This window comes from Micropterus dolomieu, linkage group LG09, assembly GCF_021292245.1.
Source record: "Micropterus dolomieu isolate WLL.071019.BEF.003 ecotype Adirondacks linkage group LG09, ASM2129224v1, whole genome shotgun sequence".
Classification (NCBI taxonomy): Eukaryota; Metazoa; Chordata; class Actinopteri; order Centrarchiformes; family Centrarchidae; genus Micropterus; species Micropterus dolomieu.
In genome coordinates, this window is record NC_060158.1 from 7726207 (window position 1) to 7750827 (window position 24621).

Genomic DNA, 24621 nt, shown 5'->3' on the forward strand with positions numbered 1-24621 from the left:
GTCACATGAAAACTATGAATACACCATCCCTGCATGTGTAACCTACTGTAATGTTCCCCCAAACCAACATAAAGCTGAAGTAAGTGCTGTGGATAAGTGTGTACTCATTTGTATTTTACTGATCAGAGGTGGCCGTGGAGTACACTCGAGTACAAGTAATTGTCAAAGGGAAAAAAAGTCTGTTAGAAGTATTATTTCAAATTATTATTAGGTCCAGAATTGCTGGAATTCCCTGTGAAAGCTGTGCAGTTTCATAATAACGTGCTGGGAATGAGCAAATCGATGTTTATTCAGTGAACACATGGAGTAGAACATAGGACACTTTGCTGCCTGTAGGCCATCGAGTCTTTTTCAAGGGAACTGTGACGGACTGACTACGGTTGAGTACGCACTGTGACTGCCATACAAACGAGCCTGGCTCTCGAGGTCATGAAACACCACTTCGGGTAAAAATGAGATTGTAATGGGTATAATATTACAGATTCTTTTTTAGTAATGAGTTATATTACTGTGTTAAAGCAAAAAGCAAAACAGTACTGTACTCCCAACACTGATAACTAATCGAAAGTTTGTACACTGCAAAAACTGAGCTCTGAAAAACAAGGAAAAAAAGCATTAATTTGGGCGAAATATTGCTTAAAATAAGCTAAATTATCTGCCAACAGAACAAGAATATTTCACTTGCTACTTAAGGACAAAAAAAACATGAAACAAGTGAAATTCTCTAACATATAAATCACCTGATAAGAAGAAATATCTTGTCAGAGTAAGTATATTTTGCCTTCAATTAAGATAATTAATCTTACTTAGATTTTAGTTTTTGCAGTGTGGTCCCTGCTACACACACAGAACTTAACAGATAATTAAATGTGTATTAAAATATGGTAATATGTACCGCTTGAGCCTATGTACACACATGTTACATAATTAAGAGCTTAATAATTAAGATTACAGAAATGCAACACTAAGGACACAAGCTGCCAACCTCAAAGAAGAAGCAGCAGCTCTGGGGTCAGCAGATGAAGGGAAAACATATTAAACTGAAAAGAGAGTGTCTGAGCAAACAGACACGGTTAGATGCTACTGACCACACGAAGAACACTTTACTGTAGGAAATATATATCAGAGAGGAAGAACATGATGGAATAAAAAGAGAGAACAAGACACACCGGGCGCTGTGGGAGAGAACTACCTCCAGAAGGTGGCAGCAGCAGCCATTACTCTGTTTTGTTTCTTTAAAAAGTATATCAACAGTAAGGATCCGTGTGTGTCCGGATAAACCTGCTGCTCTCCAGGGAGGTAGCTTAGCATGCTAACCGGAAGTTAGCCTCGCAGCGCTGCTCAGAGTGAAGAAAGTGTTTGTGAGCTGGTGGAGAAAATGAGTGAAGTCCAGGTGCTGAGAGCGGCTGCTGAAGAGATATTCGGGCTGTTTGAAAGGACGATATCAGAGTACGAGCGGGAACTCTGTCGGTCCAAAGAGGAGAACCAGAGACACCGGAAGCTGCTGGACGCTGTGTTCCAGCCTGAAGTCCGGCTGCACAGAGCAGGTCGGTAACGAGACCAGCGTCAAGACAACAATCACGTCCAGAGCCCAGCAAGCAATTTCACGGTTAAAAGACTCGTCTCATAGACGTCTAAACAGAGCCCAAATACACAGCTTTTAAATGACTACATATCTGCCTCTAATAGACAACAGAATAGTGGCTAAAGGATTGTTTTTACTCAAACAAAACAGGTTCTCACAAATGGTAATCCGTCCAAACAAATTAAATATAAAGATTTTATTAAGAAAAAGGATTACAACGGAGACAACTTAAGATAATACAACATGATGAAAATATAAAGGAATTATTGCTAAAATATTACTAAACAAAACAGTTAAAAATATATATATATATGTGAAAATACAAACAATTTTAACAACGTGGTAATAAAAACATAAACAATGATAAAATAAATGGGTTGGCTACATCCAAATCTAGATCTTCATCTACGCTGCTACTTGATGCAGGAAGAGCGTCAGATGGGTCTCTGGGTTGGCGCCAGTCTCTCAGGTAAATGGGATCCATAACCTTCCTAACGGTATTCCCGCACAGTACCGACTGAGCTAAACTTGCACATGAGTACAAAAGGATTTTAAATCACAGCTGACTCCACGCTGCGTTCAGGCGGAGTCTAAACATCCAGACTGTTTCACTTACAGGCTGCATGACGTCAGATAAATAACCATACATGATACAGATGTCTGGCAAGACAATGTTGGTAACGATGGCAAAGATAGCGGCAGCAGTCGTATTCTGTGCATGTGTCACGACTTCACTCGTGGGAAAAAAAAAAAGGAAGACGATTAACTTAGGTTACAAGTCGCGGTGGATATTTTAGGCACGGACCAGGTTTCAGTTGTTTGATAGGCTGCGTCATTAATAAGCTGACGTGCGGCTCACCTGCTGCTGAGGTAACGGATTGCGGGTGGAAATATACGTAAAAAAGACGAGTTCTCAGTCTTTTAGTCGACTTTATAAAACATTCTGCTGATGGAGAAAATGGAGCAGCTGGCGGGAGAGAGACAGAGAGAGGCGGGGTGTTTACCTGAGGTGTAGGTGTGAGTGTGGGGAGAAGAGAAGAGAGGCAGACTGTGCAAAGCATACTTAAAGACAATAATAAGAATGTTCCTGGTCATTAAAACCTGCTTTCACAGGGCTGTATAATGTGAAAATTTTAGATTTTTTTGATTTCGTAGCCCCGTAGCATACACCATTGCCTGACGTGCACCTCCTCATCGAGTTGACGCGGACCTCAAGAACAGTGATTGGTCGGCTGGGCAGCCTCGCAATGCCTCCGAGCCAACAGGAAGTGCCCCGTGCTTTGAAGTAACTTTTACTAGCGGCCAAAACGGCGGCTGTAACATGGTGGATCGATTTATTTGACCGTCGTAACCCAAGCGAAATGACTCGTTTCACTATCAGAATGTGATGCATTTGAAAAGGCTACACCAGCCGCAAGTTTACAATTTTACCTCCATTCACGTTAGCAGAGCGCTAAACCGGAAGTTAGCCTGCTCGGCCGGCAAAAATCAACACAGTAGACGCTGTAGCGCTGCTGCCAACAAGCGTTTGGGGGTGTAATTGCAAAGAACAGAAAATTGTTTTTTCCTAACTTTGACATAATATAAAAGAGAATAGCTAACGGTGGCTGTCACATGTTTCATAAAGTAGTATTTGGTCAAATCACAGAATTGTTTCTGTCAGAAAAAACTTTATCACAAATTAAAGTGGCTGACTGGGTGTACAGTTGTCGATATACATACGTGACAAATGCAAGGAGAAAGCAACATGAAGCGTCTCAGTCTGGAGTCCAGAACAGCTTCAGGGCTCCAAGTCTGTGGAACTCTATTGGAGGGATGTACACCTCTGTTATTTAATCAAGTCGTCTCACTGAGATCTAGAGAGAGACAGTAGAGAGAAACACAAACGCAGTCAGACAGAACAGAAGGACAGACTGCATCAGAGACAGTGAGACATTAATACATAGGTCTGAAAGGGAGATTTTATGTTCTATCATCTGCTCTTGCAGGTCGAGATCAGGTGACTGTAAAGGCCACAGCATTTTATTCACATCATGTCCATCCTCACCAAACTGTCCTCTCTTTTATTCAGCTTCTTCCTTTACTTTAGCCCAGCCTGTGTGGTTTCTGAAAAAGAGAAAATGAATCAAAGAAAGTAAAACATAATAAAGTATGTTGCCTGACATGATTCCCTGTTATGCCACAAGGTGGAACCGTGAGGTAGGCACACAGTGATTTAAAACAGTAGGTGCGTTTGACTTCAAGCGATGCAGGCTGGACATAAAATAAGGCATGCTGGTTATAAATTGTGGCTGACTTTTTCCGGTGCTGCAAAACTTCACCAGCAGGGCAGCTGCAGTCACAGAGTCTGGCAAACAGAGTTGCTTTTTTTTTCTCAGCTGCACAAAGTTGGAACCACACTTTCGCCTGATGACAGATCTCACGGCGTTGGCAAAGAAAAATGCCGCAAGATCAGTCATTGTTCTAAGCTCACACAGGTAGAATGCGTCTGACTCGATGACGCTGTTTTTATACCCCGCCTCTGCAATCGACTGCAGCTCACATTAGATTACCAAGTCGGTAAAACTCATCTCAAATGCACCTAATGTTGGGAAGGTTACCAATTACAAGTTACCCTATTTAACATTCAGTCTTTGGGGAAATAATTAAACATTTTCACTAAGTTTCCTCTTTATTCTCGGACAAAACAAAGCAAGTTGCTTCTGAACTGAACGTCCTGTATCCAACATCCCAAGTGAGCATTTACTCACAGTTTTCCTCATTGTGTCTGTGTTTCAGTGAGTCATGAAGACGTTCAGCAGCTGCAGGGGAGTAAACAAGAGGTTCCCTCTGAGCAGAAGGAGTGGAGACACAGTCTGGACCAGGAGGACCCAGAGCCCCCACACACTAAAGAGGAGTGGAGCCCGAGACTGGACCAGGAGGACCCACTAGAGGTGCCACACATTAAAGAGGAACCGGAGGAACTCTGGACCAGTCAGGAGGGAGAGCAGCTTCCAGGGCTGGAGGAGGCTGATATCACCAAGTTCACATTCACTCCTGTCTCTGTGAAGAGTGAAGAAGATGAAGAGAAACCTCAGTCCTCACAGCTTCATGAGAGCCAAACTGAACAGATGGAAGCTGATGGAGAGGACTGTGGAGGACCAGAACCAGCCAGGGACTCTGATCCAGATAGACTTTTACAATCTGAGACTGAAGACAGGACTAAATACTCCTCTGAACCTGAAGTCAGTGATGATTGGAAGGAGACCAGAGCACCTCAGTCAGGTTTAAACTTTCTGCAAAATCACGACTATTATTCTGTTGCGAAACCATTTTGCTGTTTTGAGTGCGGAAAACTATTTAACCAAAACTCAAATCTGAAGACACACATGAGGATTCACACAGGAGAGAAACCTTTCAGCTGCTCAGTCTGTGGTAAAAGATTTGCCCAGAAGATTTGCAGAACCACATGAGATGTCATACAGGAGAAAAACCTTTCCACTGTTCACTTTGTAAGAAAGGTTTTTCACGGTATGCACATTTACAGTTACACATGAGACTTCACACAGGAGACAAACCATTCAGCTGATTGACTTTGCTTAATCAGGTCAAAAGCCATCAGTGTGCCGGTCGTCGGTCCTCGCAGCTTCATCAAAACCAGAGTGAGGAGTCTCGGGGCAGCAGCTCAACAGAACACATGAAAACAGAACCTGAAGGAGAGGACTGTGGAGGACCAGCCAGGAACTCTGATCCAGATAGATTTAAACGGGGAACGGAGCAATTTTTATTTGATGGTCAGTTTGTCAGGAAAATGGAACTGAACTATTTTTGAACTGAACTGCTTTGCTGAATTGAAATGAACTGGATCCTGAGGGGTAATTCGAGTTGTGTTTATTGTTTTGTGATACCCGTTTTTTAATACATGTTTCTTCTGTTGCTGATTACATATTGAGTTGTGGTTTTCATTATTGTTCACTGGTTGCATTCAATGTGAGGATCCATAACATAGGCTAGTATATGTACCCTTTGTGACATTTGGTGAGTAAAACATATTATTCTGCATAAAACACAAAATATCTTGCTTGTCAGGAGAGAAAACCTGACTGGAACCCTGAAAGAAACCCATAAGTCAGACTGTCAACAAGGTCTCCTCCAGAATCTGCAATATTTTCTTACAAAGCCAACTGTTTGTATATAAAGACCAGCCTAAAGGTTCACTGAGGCCATGGAGCATGTTCAGAAGACAGTTCCCCCATCAGCATTGACAGTAACAGAGGTGCTGATTATGATGATAGCATACGTGCATAATCATATTTATCTCATTAGTAGCTACTCTAATAGGAGACAATGAATACCGTAAAACTTCAATTAATAGCAGAGTCCCAAATATAGGCAGCTATAGCTGAATGTTGTATCACCTGGTGCGTTCAATCCAGGCTGCTTATAAAACTGCAGAGCTAGAAGGGATTCTGTAACCTGTTTTTCACTTACAGAGCACAACCACATAGCCTAATGTCTACAACTAATGACCGCTTATAAACTACTGTAAGTCAACACATCCCACAGACTCTCAAACCAGTGTAACGTTAAGGAAATCAACACTTTTCAGGGCAGAAACTACCTTTCAGTCAACAAGTAGAGGCTGCAATCACTTTCTGGCAAGTGAAATCCTGCATGTTACGGGCTGTTTTGGCCATTTAAAGGTATTTCAACAGTTAGAGCAAGTTAGAGCAAGTCCTATACTGCGCTGTGATTGGCCAGCTGTGTATTCGGGGCGTGGCTTAGCGAATGGTCAGTTTACCTCCTACGTTACAGCAGGGCTCCAGAAACCACAACATCAGCCCCTCCACTTTAGGAGCATGCTAGAGCATACATCGGGGGCCGCATTACTTCCTTTACAGGAAAAGAAAGGAGGACACAAAACAGCAAGAAGCAATTTTCGTCTGAGCTGTTAAATTGGAGTACATGTGTATACAGAACCCTGGGACAGATAATGGAGAAAAGTTGATATTTTAAACATTTCCTCCAGCTTTAAACACAAGAAGAGCTTCAGTTTGCGTTAGCTGTGAATCCTTGTTTTTTACGTCTTTATGTCCTGCCAGTAAACAAACATTTCTGCCTTGCTGGTTCAGCAGTGACATTTTCTTTTTCCATTTTAAGAATCTCCAAAGAAGCCCATTCATCCAATCAACCAAATAAATCCAAAAAGATTGAAGAGAGACCCTAATGGACTTTTTATGTAAAAAGAAAAGGATGGTCCACTTCCTCTTTTTTTATATATTTTTTTGATTATAGCACAAGAAAAAAGACAAGAGAGACACAAACGGGGGGGTGCAGGATTAGATCCAAACAGGCAAAAGGCTTAAACACAGCATCACCTTCGACTGCTGCTAGAAATAGATTCATATCAGTGTCTTTTCATGCACCAGAAGGCAACAATAAACAGAAGCCAGCCAGTCTGTGTTTGCTGTCTGGTAAAACTTTAAGTTATTCAGAAATTATTGGAGAACTACTCTAACCAATTTATTCATCAAGCTTTAAATTGCTAGTGTTGCTTCAGCAACCAAGGAACAGTGCGTCGATGTGAGTCAAAGCCTGTTTGGCTGTAACAGTCTTCATCAGGTCAGGCAATTTTGTGAAGACTATCTGCAATTTGTGCTCCCCCGAGCCCTGCCAGTTTCTGAGGCGATTTGTTTTGCCCTAAGCAACACTATAGGCTGGGGGTAAAACCTTTTTCAGTTTTTTTTTTCATTATTTTGCGGAGGAGATCCAGTTTTATTTAATTATTGGCATGCAATTGAATTGGGCTTCACCACTTGTTTTTATTAGCTGTACCAGCATTCCTAGATTACTTAAAGGCGGCCTGTCAGAACCACTCATGTCTCCAAGGATGGGCCCCATCTGTACTCCAAAACAAAGGGAAAAAGACATTGTCAAGGCATCACACCACACAGAACTCAATAATGAAACATAGTTACGGTTCGTTGTCTGCATTTCCCAAACCTTCATATTGCTGCTTTAAAGTGAACACCACATGTCCTTAAAAGCTGTCTTTTTGAGAACTTTATTAAAAGAGCATTTTCCAGATTGACAGCCACGCTTTTTAAAAGTTTAATCAGTCCCTCTGAATGAGTTTCATTGACTGCAGGGTCAGGAAACTTGATCTGGCTCTAAATTAAAATCAAGTTTCCCGAGACAGCAGCGATCTACAGCTGGCTCATATTTCACCACCATTCAGTTATTCAATACAAGAAATACTAGTACTCTACTAATGCATGAATCATAATCAAATAAGGAAGACGAGAATTCTGCAGTGCTGATATAGGCAACTAATTCCGTCAAATGACATTTCACTATAATCAACATGCAGCTTTAAAGAAGAAAGGCAATGCCAAAACAATGTCAGTGTGTCTGGTTTCCATATTGTGAAGTAGATTATGTTGGCAGAGCAACGTGCTGCAGTCTGAGACCTGTTGTAAATTTAAAATTTTCAGATTTTAAATCTGAACGCAGTGCGTTTGACTGGCAAATCTCAGTGATTCATAAAAATGCAGTAACTAAAAAGAAACATCTGTGGAATATTTATTAAGCTGCGTTTGCATCACAGGAACTTTACATGTTATATCTTCACATGACCAAGAGGTAATTCAGAGTGCTTTCCATAAGAAGAATTCATTGAGATATAAAACAAACAAATAAGTGATACATAAGGGCACATATATATATATATATATATATATATATATATATATGATTTTAACTTCATAAAATGCTGACACAGACCTAAAGTTTTTTGGAGTTTCTTTGTGGTGCGTAGAAACTGAATACTGCTTCTCCGTGTTTATTTGTGACCTTCTGGGCAGCAGATCAGAAATGTACGTTTGTTCTAAACCACCCAGTGCTTTACAAACTCAACAACTCTATATATTCTATATATGTTTATTCTTATCACTAAAATAAATGTTTTACTCCCAAATATCAACATCAGCATCAGCTCCAGTATTCTGTATTGATCCACTTGTAATGTAAACACATTAGTTCAGTGATTTGATTTCATAGCACCAATTACAGCATCATGATGATGATAATAATGAACTTAATTTATATAGCACTTTTCTTAACAAGTGCTTTACAAATAAAAACAACAAGAGAAAGTATAAAAACAACACAGGAATCACAAAATACCAAAGATGAAATAAAGAAATGTAAATTGGCAAGAGTGAAATGATAAATCCCAACAACATATTTCCATCAACACTTTCCTATAAAAGAAAGTTTTAATTTAAAAGATTAAATGTGGCCTGTCTGATCCCAATAGGCAGAGTGGGCTCTTAACGGCAAAGGCCTAGTCACATTTGGTCACAGGCCGCGATCTTAATATGATCTCAGGGAATGGCCAAGCACATAGGGAGTCATATAATTTGGAACGAGGCCATTTAATGCTTCAATCAACATGGAACCAAACAGGCAGCCAATAAGTAAGTTGGCTGACACAGGAGGAATATGTTTGTTTCTGTTGGTGCCTGTTAAAATTCGGGAAGTATTGTTTGAGTCCGTGAAGGGAGCTCTGACAGATGTCGACATAAAGAGCATTACAGTAGCCCAGGTGGGAAAACAGACGCATGTATGATCAGTGGGAGCTAAGATTGACCCGTTTGGAGAAAGAAGCAAGACGTGATGGATCCACACAAAATATGGACAGTTTCTTTGTCTATGATTCTATTGTCATGTACATTCATTCGGTTTACTATGAATGAGTTCCACACAATAAGGTATCCAGATGTTACATTTGTTGAAAAAAGGTAAGGTAATGTGTTACACAGCCAGATCAACACAAACTATAAAGAAATTTCTCAATTCTGTTCAGAACGCTGATAGCAGCAGGGACAATGGAGTTTTTTAAAACCTATTGGTCCTGCACCTTGGAAGGTTATATCTACGACCAGATGGGAGCAACCTGAACTCAGCATGTTTCCATAACTTAAGTTACGTAGTAAACAATGTGATTATGATCTACATGCTGACGTGAAAATGAAATTCTGACAGCAGTAATGGTGGAGGAAGCAAAGGATAAACAGTGCTTTTGTTGCTATCGTGTTAAAAAAAAAAAAGAGAGAAGCCAAATCTGGCTAAATGCAGCAGAGTCGAGGCAGCTAGAAACCAGAGTGGGTTCAATTTGTGAACAGAGAGCTGAAATATAAACCATGTTTCTCTGAGTTCCACATGAACATATTATCCCAAATATGATGAAAATCAGGTTCCTAGTGTGAAATTTAACACACTCAAGGTGGAGTAAATACATTAAGTCATTATCAATACACAAGGTAAGTAAGAAAAACATTCATTTAATTAATTTATTGTTAGAATATTAATAAGTGTTAACGTGATACTTTAGTTTAAGTATTAGTATATATTTGCAGGACCAATAGATACGAGCGTCACTGTGTTATCTTAACTGAGCGGAGAACTGAGTGGCCATGAAAAACAATTGGTTTGTGATTGCAGCTCATCTCCTCGTGATGAGACTATTTTTCTCTGCAGGTGTAATTGGCATCTTTTAAATGATTAAGCGATTAAAGTAAACAAACCCGTATATTTCTTTAGTAGGGGTATCATGTAAGTAAATTATTGAGTTGATTGCACATTCTTTACTAATGAATAGAGCTCCTCCCTGATGGGATCAGGAGATGGAGAGAATGTAATTAAAAGTTATTGATGTCACACACAGTCGTTGCTCCATGGGCAGCGAATGTTACAACACCACGGAAAGTGACTTCATTTTGAAACAACGATCAAATAACTGTCAACAGATTTATGTTGACAATGTTTTCAAATGATATATTGTTTACAGTTAATTACTGGAAATTCCAGTTTACAACATGTCATTTTTACACTTACGGTTTTGTTAAGATTAAAAAACAAGATAAACTGTATGCAAGTCAGGTTTATAGATGCAAGTTATTACTTTCAGACAGAGCCAGACTTGCTGTTTCCCCTGTTTCCAGGCTTTATGCTAAGCTAAGCTAACCGGCTGCTTGCAGTAGCTTTATATTTATCATACAGAGACAAGAGCGATATTGATCTTCTCACCTTACTTTCAAAATGTCAAGCTATTCCTTCAAACTGGTGTGAAAACATAAAGTTAAAATAAAAAACTTTCATACTGAAAGATGTTAGCAACATACTCATTTGAGCCATTGTTAATATAAGATATTGATTGGAGCAGCTTTAAATTTTTAGGCTGATGATGATCTTTATCTTTTTCTTATTGTTAGCTAATTTCATGAAAAGACCAAAACCATTCAGCCGCTAGTCAAACAATAGTTCATTTCTTTTTTTAAGAAGGCCAAGTTATTTGAGAAAAAAGCTGCAGCACTTTGTTTCATTAGCTGGAGCTGTATGATATGAAAAACTGTAGTAGTCACAATCGGAGAAAAAGTGATTTTTCTTTGAAGAGCCACTCAACACGTTGCGTTTTCTTCCATGTGTAATTATTCATAAAAGAGGAGGCTGCTCCCTTCAGGTGAGCTGCAATTACACTACCCTTTGTCTTTGTTGTTGTCTTTGTCCGCAGTGTCATAACGAACATTACAGTCCCATTAACACTGAACAACCTCTTTTTATTGTGCTGAAACACAATAATTTAAAAAAGAGTTATTAATCCAGAAAGTGTCTTATCTCTACCTCCCTGCATCTACCAGAACAATGTTCCTCTCTGCTTATCCTCCCTCATTTTCTTTTTTGTTCTGACCGTATCATGTCATCTTGTACTGAATTTCTCTCACTTTGTCAGTTCCTTCTTTTGCACCTTGTCTGTGGTGACCCTTGATTCAGCTAAATTCAGACAATTTAATTATTATAGCAGCTGTTATTTAACTTCAAGAGGGGCAGAAATGTGATTCATATAATTCAAGGCCTGAATCTCTCAGACTGTCTGCTAATTATAAGCCTGTCACACAAGTATGTAATTTCAAGTGGTAATCTACAAGTTTTTTGTTTCCTTGTTGCTAATGGATAATTGCTGTGGTGTCTCTGCTCTGCAATTGCCAGAAATCACCTGTCAATTAAAAATTGTTGGTGGCACAGCCATATCTTTTAAAATGTTTCTTTAGGTAGTTTTCTTAATCAAAATGGTTTGAGTGCCAGATTAAGTTCAGGTTGAATTTGGAAAACCCTCAAATTGAGACAATGTAGGAATGTAGGAGGTATTTGGTGAATGCACAAAATAGTTGTGTGTGATGTTGTGAAAAATTATTGTTATTATAAGAAATAAGTTAATTTGTTTTCTTACAAATTTGTGGTGACTTCCTGGAGTCTTGATATCATTGTGAAGTTGTAAGGCAACCAGCAGAGATGCCAGGAAGTCACTGCTCCTGGCCAAGAAATATTCCAGCACCCATGGTAAAATCACAAAATGTTTTTTAACTTCAGATTTTCCATGGCTTGAACAAATTATATATAAGGTGATAATTACAGAGGATGTGAGGCAGATTTTTAACCATGCCAACAGCACGACTCTCAGGATTTCAGTGTTGGTCAGTCATTACACCGCTTTGGTCTAGACTGATGTATCTCGATAAGCATAAGTCGGATTGTCATGACGTACCCACAAGCATGGTTATTATTTGAAAAGTAATTAATTCTGAATAAATAATTATTTATATGCACATTTTCCAGCTCCAAACCATATAAACTTTAATGCTCATTGGAGTAAATCATTTTCAGGTGATATGTATTTGTGTAATGAGGGAGGGTGTGGCAAAGTGAATGACACCTTTTATATGTGCATGATTGTTAGGCAGCTTCATGTATAATAGGCCAAAAAAGACCTGACAAATGACACTGAAAAGTCAAAAATTGTAAAATGTCATTCAGACGGCTGCAATACTCTTGATATAGCTAAACTTTAGAGGAGTGAACCACTGGACCATCAAATGTTTTGTTGCGAATTGAGGCGTAAAAAGCACATGGAGAAGAAAAGGCGCAAAGTAAAAGACTTGAGTAAAATTAACCTTGAAGCAAACAGGAACCCATTATGGTGGCACCATATTACATGACTGCAACCTACCTGGAGTGTCCAGAAGTACAAGGTGCCCAGAGACATGGATAAGGTCAGGAAGGCTGAAACACAACCACCACTGAATAAGATTTGCAAGATTGGGCGAATAAATACCTGAAGACAGATTTTTTTATGGCCAGATGAAATGAGTGACTCTTGATGGCCCGTGGCTGGATCACTGATGGACACAGGGCCCCACTTTGACTCAGGCGCCAGCAAGGTGGAGGAGGGGTACTGGTATGGGCTGCTATCATTAAGGATGAGATAGTTGTACCTTTTCAGGTTGAAAATGGACTGAAACTCAACTCCCAAACCTGATGCCAGTTGAAGCCCTCAATTTTCAAGAAGGCATGATCAATGCTCCATCCAAGCACTCCACTGCTCAAGCTAGCTGTTCCCAGTCTTTGTGCTAAGCTAATAAAAAAAACTAATTATCCTTCACCTTTTTCCACTTTCCCTTACAGCTGACTTCCCTCCTTGTCACGCCTTGACATCCATCTCTGTTGTTTAGAAGGTTAAATTCAATTCAATTCAATTCAATTCAATTTTATTTATATAGCGCCAAATTACAACAACAGTTATCTCACAGCGCTTTTCATAAAAGAGCAGGTCTAGACCGTGCTCTATGATGCTATTTACAGAAGCCCAACAGTTCCCACCAAGAGCAGCACTAGGCGACAGAGGCAAGGAAAAACTTCCTTTTAAGAGGCAGAAACCTCGAGCAGAACCATGGCTCAGGGTGGGCGGCCATCTGCCTCGACCGGTTGGGGTGAGAGAGAGAGAGAGAGAGAGGGAGAGCAGCCTACACAATATACACACAGAGGTACAGACAGTAAAGGTGATGTTGCTATAGACTAAATGAAAAATGGTACAGATATTTATAGTAGTGTTGATGGTAACAGTCGTAAAAAAGGTAACAGAAAAAAGGTAACAGAGTCAGTTTTGAATCAGTTTTACATTTTGCCCGCCACCAACAGAGATCATCAAAATATAAACAATTCATATGAAAATTTAATTATAAGCCTCAGCACATTAGGGCCTCATCAGAGTTGGGTTATATGTAATATGATGTGTTTTTGTGTTAATTGATTATAGGTTATTTTTTTATGTTTATGCGTCAAATAACAGTCTCATCTGTCTTTTTCTTACAACCCACTCAGGATCCAGATCAATGCCAAAGTCTCACAAAAAAGATCATTACAGGTGGTAAGTGCTTGAAAACACATATTGATTGATTTTGCACAAAATAGTTTTCCTGCAGGTCAATCCAAACACCTATCTTACTGTACATTTCACATTTCACAAGTGCAGCCGATGTTTGCAGATACAAGAGTTTATTTGTGTCCTGTAGCTCTGCTTTTATAAAGGGTCAGTTCACCCAAATTACAAGACATTTTCCATCTACTGTATCAATACTGATATCAATTGAACTGCTTTCTACTAAAGAAATTGTTAATATCTGACTTATCAAGAGTGTTCTGTAGATTAGCCAGCAGTACCTGGAAGTACAGTAACAACTTTTTAACAATTTTTTTTTTTTCTGGAAAAACAGGGCGGTTAAATTTTTTGCCCTACTAATTTCTTGACTTGAGGTCAAGATTGAATTATCTCTTCTTTTTTTTTTGTTTTTTACAGTTCTCAGAAGAGGTGATACCTTGTTTTTTCCATAGCATTACCATGAGGTTGACGTTTTTGGTTTTGAGTGAAATATTTGATAACTTTTGAATGGATTGCCATGAAATTTGCTTTGCTCAAGTTATCTAGAAGTTTGAATGACTCAGGTGATCCTCTGACGTTTCTTTTACATTTACAATTACTCATTTGGCAGACGCTTTTATCAAAAGCGACTTACATTTGAGGAACAACATACAATCGTCAACAGAGCATCAAACACAGCACGAGATCTACAACTGACACTTAGTGACGTTAAAGTTTGTTGTTGATTCTGTGGTTGATTGAATACTAAACAAATCCTCATCAGGTTTAGCTTTGTGTTTAGTGCTAATCAGCACTTTACTATCCTAATATGTTTATGAGCTGTATGCAAATATGCTAAGCTAAGATGTCAAACATGGTAAACTTCACCCCCGAAACATTAGCATGTTAGCATTGTCATTGTATATCAATATTCTGCTGTTAGCATTTAGCTCAAATAACTGCTGTCCAGCTAGCTTCACAGTGCCGCATGCCTTAGCATGGCTGTAGGCTCTTCGTAGGCTAGTTCAAATGTCACTGCGATGCTTCAAGGACTACAAACAAAATTATATTCACCTCCTTTGTTTTGGGCTAATGAGTCATATCTAAAGAGATATCTCAGCCTCAGAATAATAATCTGAAACTATCTGCATGGCTAAATACCACCGGGGGTTATTTCTGTGAACTGGCCCTCTAAATATGCCATTGTGGACTAAATACATTTATTCTTTAATCTAACCCACTGCTGTGGCTCAGGGGGTAGAGCGGTCGTCCACTTATCTGAAGGTCGTTCGAGTCTGCTTATCAAAGTATCCTTGTGCAAGATAATGATCGATGTGTGAATGTGTATTGAATGTGTATTTTTGTTTGTGATGGCAGATATATACCTTAGCCTCTGCCTTAGTGCATGGATGTGTGTGAATGGGGTTTATGTGATGTAGTGTAAAAGCGCTTTGAGTGGTCGGAAAGACTAGAAAGGCGCTATACAGAATTTCCCCTCGGGATCAATAAAGTATTTCTCATTCTGATTCTGATTTCTGATACAAGTACAGTACCACTTAGTACCATTATTTTAAGTGAGACCAAGATCTGTGTATAGTAATAACTGGTTAAGACTCTCTGTGGGCTGTCTTTCTTGTTTCTAAGGTCTGGATCCGTACAGGAGGCGAGGGCTCAAAACATTATTTACACTCCAGATAAATTGTATGGAGCTTTTTGAAATTCCACTCAGGCAGTTTAGTCCTGGTGATGGCCATAAATTAGTGGTTAACTGAAACTGTTCACATGCTGAGTTTATATTGGGTGATAGATATGACAGCAGAATTTACATTTATTGGTGAGAAATTTGGTGTTTATGTTTTCATGTATTCTCTTAAGGTAACTGTAATGTGTAAATGTAGCGAGGGTATCCGTTTGAAAATGAGTGTTATTGTTATGTCTAATATAAAGTGATGGAGGAAATGGGAGCTCTGGTCTGACATATTTATATACTATCAGCAAATTTCCATACTGTCAAAGTCAGATGCCAAAGGAGCTGAATAAAACTCTACATTAAAATGATTTTTTGTCTCTGTGGAATATAAGTTTAAAAATAAGAAAAATTTATAGTCGAATCATACACACTATCTACAGTCATGAGTAGTAAGTAGGGATGTAGCTAGATAAATTAAATGATCAAGCAATGTTGCTTGATTACATTTTGGCCACTTTGGGGCAGACCAAAAATCTTAACCTCCTTAAAAGATATTTCATTTCAGGAGCTTTGGATTTGTCGTTTTGAATCTCTTCCCTCCTACCCTTTTGACTAAAGCCCAATCCTGCTAAGTGTGGGTGGTCTCAAAAAGGAGAAAAAGAGTCTCAAATAATTCACTGTAATTCAAGAAAGAACTTTTATTTGGAACATAAAGATAAAATTTACAAATTATCACTTAGATAACCATCACACATACTCACAGGACCAGATTATTCTGAAAAGCAAGATAGCAGATTCCAAATTGTACGTAGCAAAATAATATTTGTAATGTTTTATCGGACAATAATGAAAGCAACAGTGGCACAAAAATATACAGATAACTCCTCTTCTCTTACAAACAGTTACCATAAATAACAATCACTTTAAATGCACAGGGAACATACACAAGTGCAGAAATATATACACAAGGCATGTACAGTATTGTTACAATCATTAAACAAACACTACAGCTGTTATTTGTCATTTTCCACGTACAAAACCGTGTTTGATAGCAAGGGCTTCATCTTCCTCTGCTGTGTCTGCTGCTGCCCAATTATATTCCCCTGTGTGGTAGACTGTGCAACAGTCACTGATCTGTAAGAAAACACCACACAACATCAGCTTATCTAAACATCACACGTCCATCCAGCCATGTTCACCGGCTCACTGACGACTTTCACAACTGAAAAGCGATCAGCAAAAGCAATGGTTTGTTAAATTCACAGTTCACATGATACAGAAAACTGACCAAAACATTCACTTCACTTTGCCTCAATGTCAACACTGATGCTTAGATGTATCTTATAGTGCTGCAGCTGAAATATCTCAACATCTTTATGTAACACTAAATCTCTGTAACACTATATACAGAATTTCACACTGTAAATTGTTGAGGTTAACAACCACTGCTGCTGCTCAAACAAATGTATGTTTTTTAAAAGTATAATTGAGAGAGGTACCGTTGTCTAATAAGGCATATTTTATAAAGGGTTTATGAGTTGTTACTAAGGCTGATATGTGTAAACTGTTTATTAATGTTTATAACTTTAGACTTGACTGAGAAAGTTGTCAATAAAGGATTGTGATTTTCTTACTTTATAAAGTAAGCCATCGTTAGTAAATGTAGTAATACATTAATTTATAAGGTTTTAAGAAGGAACTTCACCGCAGTGAAAGTCATGTCTGTCCTGACCTTCAGAGGTTTAACTTTTCTCACCTTGCTGCAGTGATGTAAAGTGCGCTCAAGGCTGTGTGAGTGCACTGTGACATCACCGGTGGGTGTTTTTACAGGTGCAGCTTTAAACCAGAGAGGGCAGTGAAACTGCTTTTCAGCCTGGTGTTAAGATCTTTAGAGCCTATTTCACAACAATAGCCTAAAAATTTGGAAAAATTAATAAGTTGTTAGAAGAATAGAACGTGTAAATTGTATGTAGGCCGTTTCCTGATGGAAAGTAGGTAAACTATTCATATTCTTTTTCTTGTTTGAAGGAGGGCTTATTTTGCGCTAACCAATCAGTGGTGACTCACAGCGCTCACTAGGAACAACTAACAAAGAAATATGTAATTTCCAGTTATTATAGTCGACTTGCTGCATCCATCTCATTCACAACTACAGTGCCATACTTGTTTTGAATCGATTCTAGCGTTAACATAAGAAAATGATGTCCCCATTCTTAACCCCACCAATAAAGCTCTAGCTCCAACTACAAACAGTAATTAAAGATTACATACATGCATCATTTCCTGTGAATACCTCATGCGTAGGTAGACAAATTGAATCCTATGCGGGAGTGGTGCACTCACCCACTAACAATTATAACTACTATTTAGAAAGATAATTACTGAATGCAAATACATTGACTGACTATTGAAAAAATGTCGACGATATTGAAAAGACAGGTTTGAGTTCATGAAAATCTTGAATAATATTCCTTTAAAAAGCAACATAAAAAGACTAATCAAGTAATGCTATAACACACAGCAACCAAACTAATATCAGACAACGCAAAAGTTGTTATAAAATAAATGGCTTAATACCAATCTATAAAGCATTATAAAATAATTTCCTGCCTATAAATGAAGCCATTAGTTACAACTTATAAACCCACAATAAGTGATGCCTTATTAGAAACAGGATGATACTGTGGGAGCTGTAGGAACACATGTAAGCTTCATTATGGCACTTTTTAAAATTCAAGTTCCAAAGTGCTTTATGTACTTTTGTATTCCCGTCTCTTTCAGTGAACACTTACTGTAGAAAAACTCAACATACCAATGAAAAGACCGTCTCCAGACCACACAGTCTGTCTTGGTTCTCACATTGTGCTCGAGGCCATATCCTTTAGAGCAAAAATAGGGCCTGTTTTGCCCGTGAAGGTTCAGGTGTGACTCACCCTTTAATGGACCACCCACCCATAAAACATCAGGAGTGCAGGATGGTACAGTTATCAAAGCTGCTCAGGGTGAAGGTATTTTAGGATGAAAATAACCCCTTTTTTCAGCTTAAACCCCAAAGTCTGTCTGAAGCTGAGGAAATTAACCCATCCTGACTTTTAGCATGTATAGTACAGTCAATTTACTCTGGGAAAATGTTGAATCAAGACTGAATTCCACATTTCCAAGCTAAATTCTTCTTGCTTCTGTGATGTCTTTGGTATGCTTTGGTATTATAACATTACCGGCTGTGTTGGAAAATATGAATGTGTCCAGGGCTGTTTACTGACTGATGCTGCAGGGTTTCTGGGTATTGGAGTTCACAACATACAACACATGTATTTGAAGTGGGAACGGTGTGTCTGTTCACATTCATGTATTATTGAGTCGTACACTGTATATTACGTGGGTAGGGCCAAGATAAGATAACAGCTTTTCGATAAAAGAGGGCTTATCTGTCGGTGTTGCTTTACAATGTCCTGGATCATTGACAACAAAGAGCAAGAGTTTGGCTGTGTGCCTCAAAGACTGTCATTATGCATCAGTGGCGGTAATCTGTGTTTACATCTCTAGCTACAGATGCCTGACTTTCAAAAGGTCAGCAGGCACTCAGGAAACAATATTCCCACTTAACATACTCCATTAGGCAACCTTTTCATACTCTTTAACTCTCCATTGACTATCAGAATCATCTCTCTGGTGTCAAATGAACCTCAGGCGTCGCTGAAATTCACCTTTCCATACACACATGGGTCTGGGAACATCATTTTCTGATCAGACAGCAGTTCATCTGTGACAGTGAGCTCCTCCAGCTCTGTTGTGAAGTGATCAGTGCTCTCCACCATCGACGTATCCTTGACTGCGCTGTAGGTGAGTGCCACACTGTAAGTGGCGGGTTTGTCTGAGCCTTTCCTCCCGCAGCGGCAGATCTTGCGGAAAGCAGCGCGAAACTTTTGAGACATGGCGTTGTAGATGACCGGGTTGATGGCGCTGTTGAGGTAGATGCAGATCCGGCAGAAGAGCAGAAACCAGTTGTCCAGGTAGGCCCTGTCCAGGAAGGAGTTGACCACCACCAGGGTGCGGTAAGGCATCCAGAGCATGGCGAACAGGATCACCACCACAGCCAGCATCTTGGTCACCTGTAGCAACAAGGAGAAATATGAGAGCTGCTGCTGCAGTAAAGCTCCCGGAAGAGTCCATAGAGACCAAATCAATACTGTTGAGCTGTTAACAAGTAAATACAAATTACAGATATGGACATCTATTTTCTCTTACTCTTCATGGTGTTAAGTTAATAGACATATAAAAATGGCTATTTATTTTTTAATTGACAATGAGGGAGTTCGGGCCTTTTGTAAGCTCAGTTTTAAAGGGTCAGTTCACCCAAACAAAAACAAAAACAGTTCTAGTACAGGAAATCAAAACTAACTACTTGGCTCAACTCCAGTAGAGATGATGTGTATATATATATATTTTTTCATTTATGGAGCTGGAACAATCAATTGATCAAAAAAGTTATTGTTAAGTGTTTTTCTTTTTCTTTGTCTTTTTTTTTGTCTGAAGAAGAGCATGAGCTTGGAAATGTCACTGGTGGATGTGCTAATAAATTGCACTTAAGGGAGCTAGAGTGTGCTGACCCTTTTTATGTTTTCATAAGTTGTTTTTTTTTTAACAGAAAGGATTGTGATTGTAGCTTCTCAAATATGAATATTTGCTTTTTTCTTTTAGTATTCTATGGTACTAAATATAACCAAATATTTTGGGGATTTGGACTGTTGGTCAAACAAAACAAACATTTGAATAATAAATTTGGACTTTGAGCTTATCTTGCAGACAAAACAGTAAATTGAAAACCACCAGATTAATCTATGAAAATAACTGTTAGTTGCAGCAATGATTTATAAATGTATTTATTTAGCCTATTCATTCATGCAATCATTAATTTTTTTGTGATTTGGGTGAAAGGCCCCCTTAAAGTCTGATTAAAATGTGTTTTTCTAACAAATGAATCACAATTTGCCTCTATAATTATGTTTATGTTTATTATGTTAGGAACTTCACCATCGGATTTGTGAACTAATAATAGAAATGTAAAGACGTGCAACACAACAGATATTCATCGAAAGCCATTCAGTACTGTATGACTCTACTCTAATAATATTAATTCTAATACTAAACGATATTAATAATTTTCTTAAATTTAGTGAGCTTTTTGTTTAATTGTTCTGCTTTACTCATCTTTCAAGACTAGTTAATTTGTTCAGTTAATAAAATGTTTCATTCTTTTTATTTACAGTGATGGAAGAAGTATTTTGATTAGTTACTGAAGTCAATTAACGCTCAATGTGTGACCAAATGACTGCAGTTTAAGGACAAGCCTGCGGACATGTAAACGATGCCAGCCTGACTGTCATCCTCTGCAGGCTCACACGCCACCCACCTGTCTGCGGGAGGTCGCGGTGGAGCTGGAGTGACGGGAGTTTTTGCAGCTGGTTCTCTTATTGGTGGTGTTGTTGTTCTGTCCGTTCTTCTTCTTGTCTTTGGCATCGGAGGGCAGCGGGTTGAGGAAGAGGATCCTGGCGATGAGTCCGTACAAAACCGCAGAGAGCAGCAGCGGCAACACGAAAAAGACGCCGAAATCAAAAAAGTAAATGGGTAAATAGTGCTTCCTCGAGACTCTGTAGCCACATGTGACGATGGTGATGTTCTCGTACACCATCTCCTGGATGTCTGATAGGTAGAACCACATCACACAGTAAAGAGAAGTAAAAGTCCAAACGAACAAAATGATCTTCTTTGCTCTGGACAGGGTGCACAGAAATTGAGCTTTAATCGGGTGGCAGATAGCGATGTATCTCTCTATGGTGAACGCTGTTATGGAACAAGAGGAGGCGTTGATCCCGAGATACTGAAAGTAGGTGATGCAGAGGCACCCATAGTGGCCGAACACCCAAGATCCAAAGATACTATCTGTGATGGACGGTAAACCAGCCGCTGTCAGCACCATCATATCAGCCACAGCCAAACTCACCAGGTAGCAGTTGGTCGGAGTCCTCATGTGTTTGGTAGTGAGGACCACCAGGATGACCATAACGTTCCCAACGAGTCCTAAAACACAAATCAGGAGAAGCAGCAAACTACTGATTACTTTGTACTGGATACTGTAGTCCGTCCAAGTGTGGTTCAGGTCCGGAGCTGTTGAAAAGTTTTCCATCTTGTGGTTTTATCTCAAATATCTTAAATATCTTAAATAAAAAGTAGACTTTCCAGCGTGCTTGTTGCTTCTTGACGCACCGAGCCGGTTTGACGCGCGCCTGAAGCGAGAGATCAATCAACTCTGCGGGTCCGTAAAAGTGTATGTCGGCCTCAAAAAACGCCACAAGTGTACCCAGCCGTGTGCGACACATTAAACTATCATAATGTAACAAAGAGCTGCTCGGACTTCGCGGTCTTGTTGTGCGTAAAAAGCGATGCGTCGCCGTGTTCTCCTCAGAACAAACTGTGCTTGTCAGACAGATGGCGGTTTGGTTTTGAGCCTTGCTCTTGGCACCAGCTGTCATTACGCATGCGAGGGGATTAGCCCATCATTACATTTTTTGACACCAGACTTTCCCCATCAATAAAGCTGCTCACATGCCAAAATGTAATAACATATTTGTGTCTTTCTGTCATTCTGATATGGTTGTTTAATTATTACAGACGGCTGCCTATAAAGATTGCTTAAACATGCAGGTTTGCAATGGGAGTAGTCTCTGAACTGCTGATCTGCATTTTGAAACAATTTTAACCTTAAAAACAAATTAGAATGCAATTTGTAAGATTTGCCTGTTTTTACAGGGCAGCTTCTCCATGTTGACCAGCTCAGCTCAACATGCTGCCACTTACACAAAGCAAAAGGCAGTCTCTGTAAGATGGTGTTGATCAATATGTGCATGTCTGTAGGTGAAGGACTCAATTTTTGCAGGACTCTCAGTCATTTAGGTCATAGTTATCCTTGCCCTTGTTTTTATTCTTCTTGGTTAAGAGTCAGTACTTTACATAATCCTGAATAATTTTGTAATTGTATATATGTAAGTTACAACTGATTCATGAAATCTTGGCATCAGTCTAAGATCAGAAGAATGCTGACAAGTCTTTAAGCAAAGTGTTCATATCATATCATCATATCAGGTGTAAATAGTTTTTTTGTTTCCATTTGCACTTACGATCAAGGCCATTTCCAGTATTTTAGAAATAGCCTACTGATCATGTTCGCCACAGAAAACTTTGACCAGACTCCCAAAAGAAATCCTTTATATTTATTTATTCTATTAAATGTTTATAGTTTCCTGAACATTTTATTCCCTACATGAAGAAAATACTACATTCTGCTGTAGAAATATTGCATCATTATAATCCAAGCTAATTGTGGAGCCTAAAAATATATTTTTACTTAAATTCCAAGGCCATGACCTCAGTGTCCTCAGTGGCAGCTACAGCCCTGACTAAGTTACAAAGAGGGTTTAGATTCAAGGAAGACCAGTGAAGATTTATGTGAAATGTTCATTTGTTTTGCATTTATTTGTTTCACACCTTCTGTCTTATATGTTGTTACACGTTCTGTCCATTTTTCACCATCAGATCTGACACACAGCTTTATAATATCTTATTCTTATACCTTATTTTGCTGTAATAACCAGAGATGTTACAATAACAGTTTATGCACTTACAAAAAGCAACATACTTTGTTAACACTGCTAAAAAAGTAATCTTCCTGACATAGAATGCACTTAAGGCAACAAAGGTACCAACTGCTGGCAAAATGTGAGCTTATACTTCCCACAAGAAATTTTACTGACATTTGTAGTTAATTGATGGGTTAGACTTTCAACACCTCACTACTGCAGCGATATTTAAGGTCCAGTGTACATTTAATCAAATGTACTGATAGTGTATTTCAATATTAGAGCTCTTGTAGCTGAAAAATAAACCAACACTGTATTGTAAAGCCAACATGAAAAGCACAAAAAAACAGATCTACAGTGACCTGTTTTAACTGCCATGCTGTCCAACAACATGGGAATCTGCAGTTGCCTGTTCTCTGCACAACACTGTGGAGGTGGGAAACTCTCCTCCACACCAACTGTGCACACTCTCCACGACCTGAGCTGAGAATGGTGATGATCACGCCAACACACACTTTATTCACGCGATTGTGCCGCAAGCTCTGAAGTTGCCAGCCGTCCATACCAAGCAACAGGTGGACAGGGACGACAGGGAATTACATAATAATGCCACCCCTCCCTCCCCTCCTCCTTTTCTCCCATGATTCCCATTATCTCCCAGCGATGAAGAAAGAGCCGGTTTTAGCTAAGTTTATTTTATAACATTTTTTTCCTCTGCTTTTTCTTCCTGGGTGACATTAGTAGATACAATGAGCCTGGCTGGTTTGTTTACTGCAGCAGACCATTTAAAGGATTTCATGCTTTTTCTAAATTGAAAATTAAGAAAAGGAGGATGGAGGTCAACTGTATTTGGAAAGGTTTTGTGCCAACTGGTGGTCTGTAAAAAGACTTTCAGCCTTTTATTACATGATTTCCAGCATACAGTGTAAAAGGTTTCTGTTAAGTCTCTGCAAATTACATCAAACTGTTTACATATTCATGCTGAAATCAATGGTAATTGTCAGACTCCTTACACATGTACAGTTCCTGTTTAACACATTTGCTTCATTATTTATATTACTGAAATCATAGCAGCAGTGGCCGAAAGAAAAAGCAAAATCACTTGGAGAAAAAATGTGAAAGAGTTTTACTGCCACCCAAAGGACACATCTGACCAGTGCTGAGACTGAGAGGAACCTGAGAATTAGAATTTGTACACGACATTTCTATTCTCACAGTCTAAATCCTAACTTAATATTTTTGATGTTCATTCCACAAACTTGAATCCAAAGGAGGAATTTTGCCTTATTTTGACAGAGAGCAGAATAGAGGTGACAAGAAATAAGGGGAGAGGGGTGGGGAATGACATGCACAGTTATAATGTCAGTGACTGCATTACTAAGAGAGCAGCTCCTCAAACATGTTGGCTGATTTTAGAGATGCTTCAATTAAATTAACATTAGGAAAGACGTGTAGACAAACAAACACTGGACTG

The 24621-nt window shown here is 39.0% G+C and overlaps 2 protein-coding genes and 1 long non-coding RNA gene across 3 annotated transcripts; 1 reads left to right on the plus strand and 2 right to left on the minus strand.

Moving 5' to 3' along the window:
- The first annotated feature begins 1091 nt into the window (after positions 1 to 1091).
- On the plus strand, positions 1092 to 5508 carry LOC123975975 (zinc finger and SCAN domain-containing protein 20-like). The gene is made up of 2 exons (XM_046057744.1): positions 1092 to 1547; positions 4364 to 5508. The coding sequence occupies exons 1-2, from the start codon at positions 1379 to 1381 to the stop codon at positions 5035 to 5037; spliced, it is 843 nt and encodes a 280-aa protein (XP_045913700.1). The 5' UTR covers positions 1092 to 1378; the 3' UTR covers positions 5038 to 5508.
- Positions 2656 to 6134, minus strand: LOC123975976. The gene is made up of 3 exons (XR_006826199.1): positions 4336 to 6134; positions 3633 to 3691; positions 2656 to 3441 (listed from the first exon to the last, which is right to left on the minus strand). It is a non-coding gene; the product is annotated as an uncharacterized LOC123975976 (long non-coding RNA).
- A 13062-nt stretch (positions 6135 to 19196) lies between these two features.
- trhrb (thyrotropin-releasing hormone receptor b) lies at positions 19197 to 21697 on the minus strand. Its single transcript, XM_046059106.1, has 2 exons — positions 20924 to 21697; positions 19197 to 19622 (listed from the first exon to the last, which is right to left on the minus strand). Exons 1-2 carry the CDS (start codon positions 21695 to 21697, stop codon positions 19197 to 19199), a joined length of 1200 nt encoding a protein of 399 aa, XP_045915062.1.
- Between the last annotated feature and the right edge of the window lie 2924 nt (positions 21698 to 24621).

Bases quoted from the DNA above. Each gene is read 5' to 3' on its own strand.
- LOC123975975 (XM_046057744.1), top strand. From the start codon at position 1,379: ATGAGTGAAGTCCAGGTGCTGAGAGCGGCTGCTGAAGAGATATTCGGG. The intron at 1,548-4,363 runs GTCGGTAACGAG...TCTGTGTTTCAG, and splicing joins AGTCCGGCTGCACAGAGCAG to TGAGTCATGAAGACGTTCAG.
- trhrb (XM_046059106.1), bottom strand. From the start codon at position 21,697: ATGGAAAACTTTTCAACAGCTCCGGACCTGAACCACACTTGGACGGAC. The intron at 19,623-20,923 runs GTGGGTGGCGTG...TTGTTGCTACAG, and splicing joins CCGCGACCTCCCGCAGACAG to GTGACCAAGATGCTGGCTGT.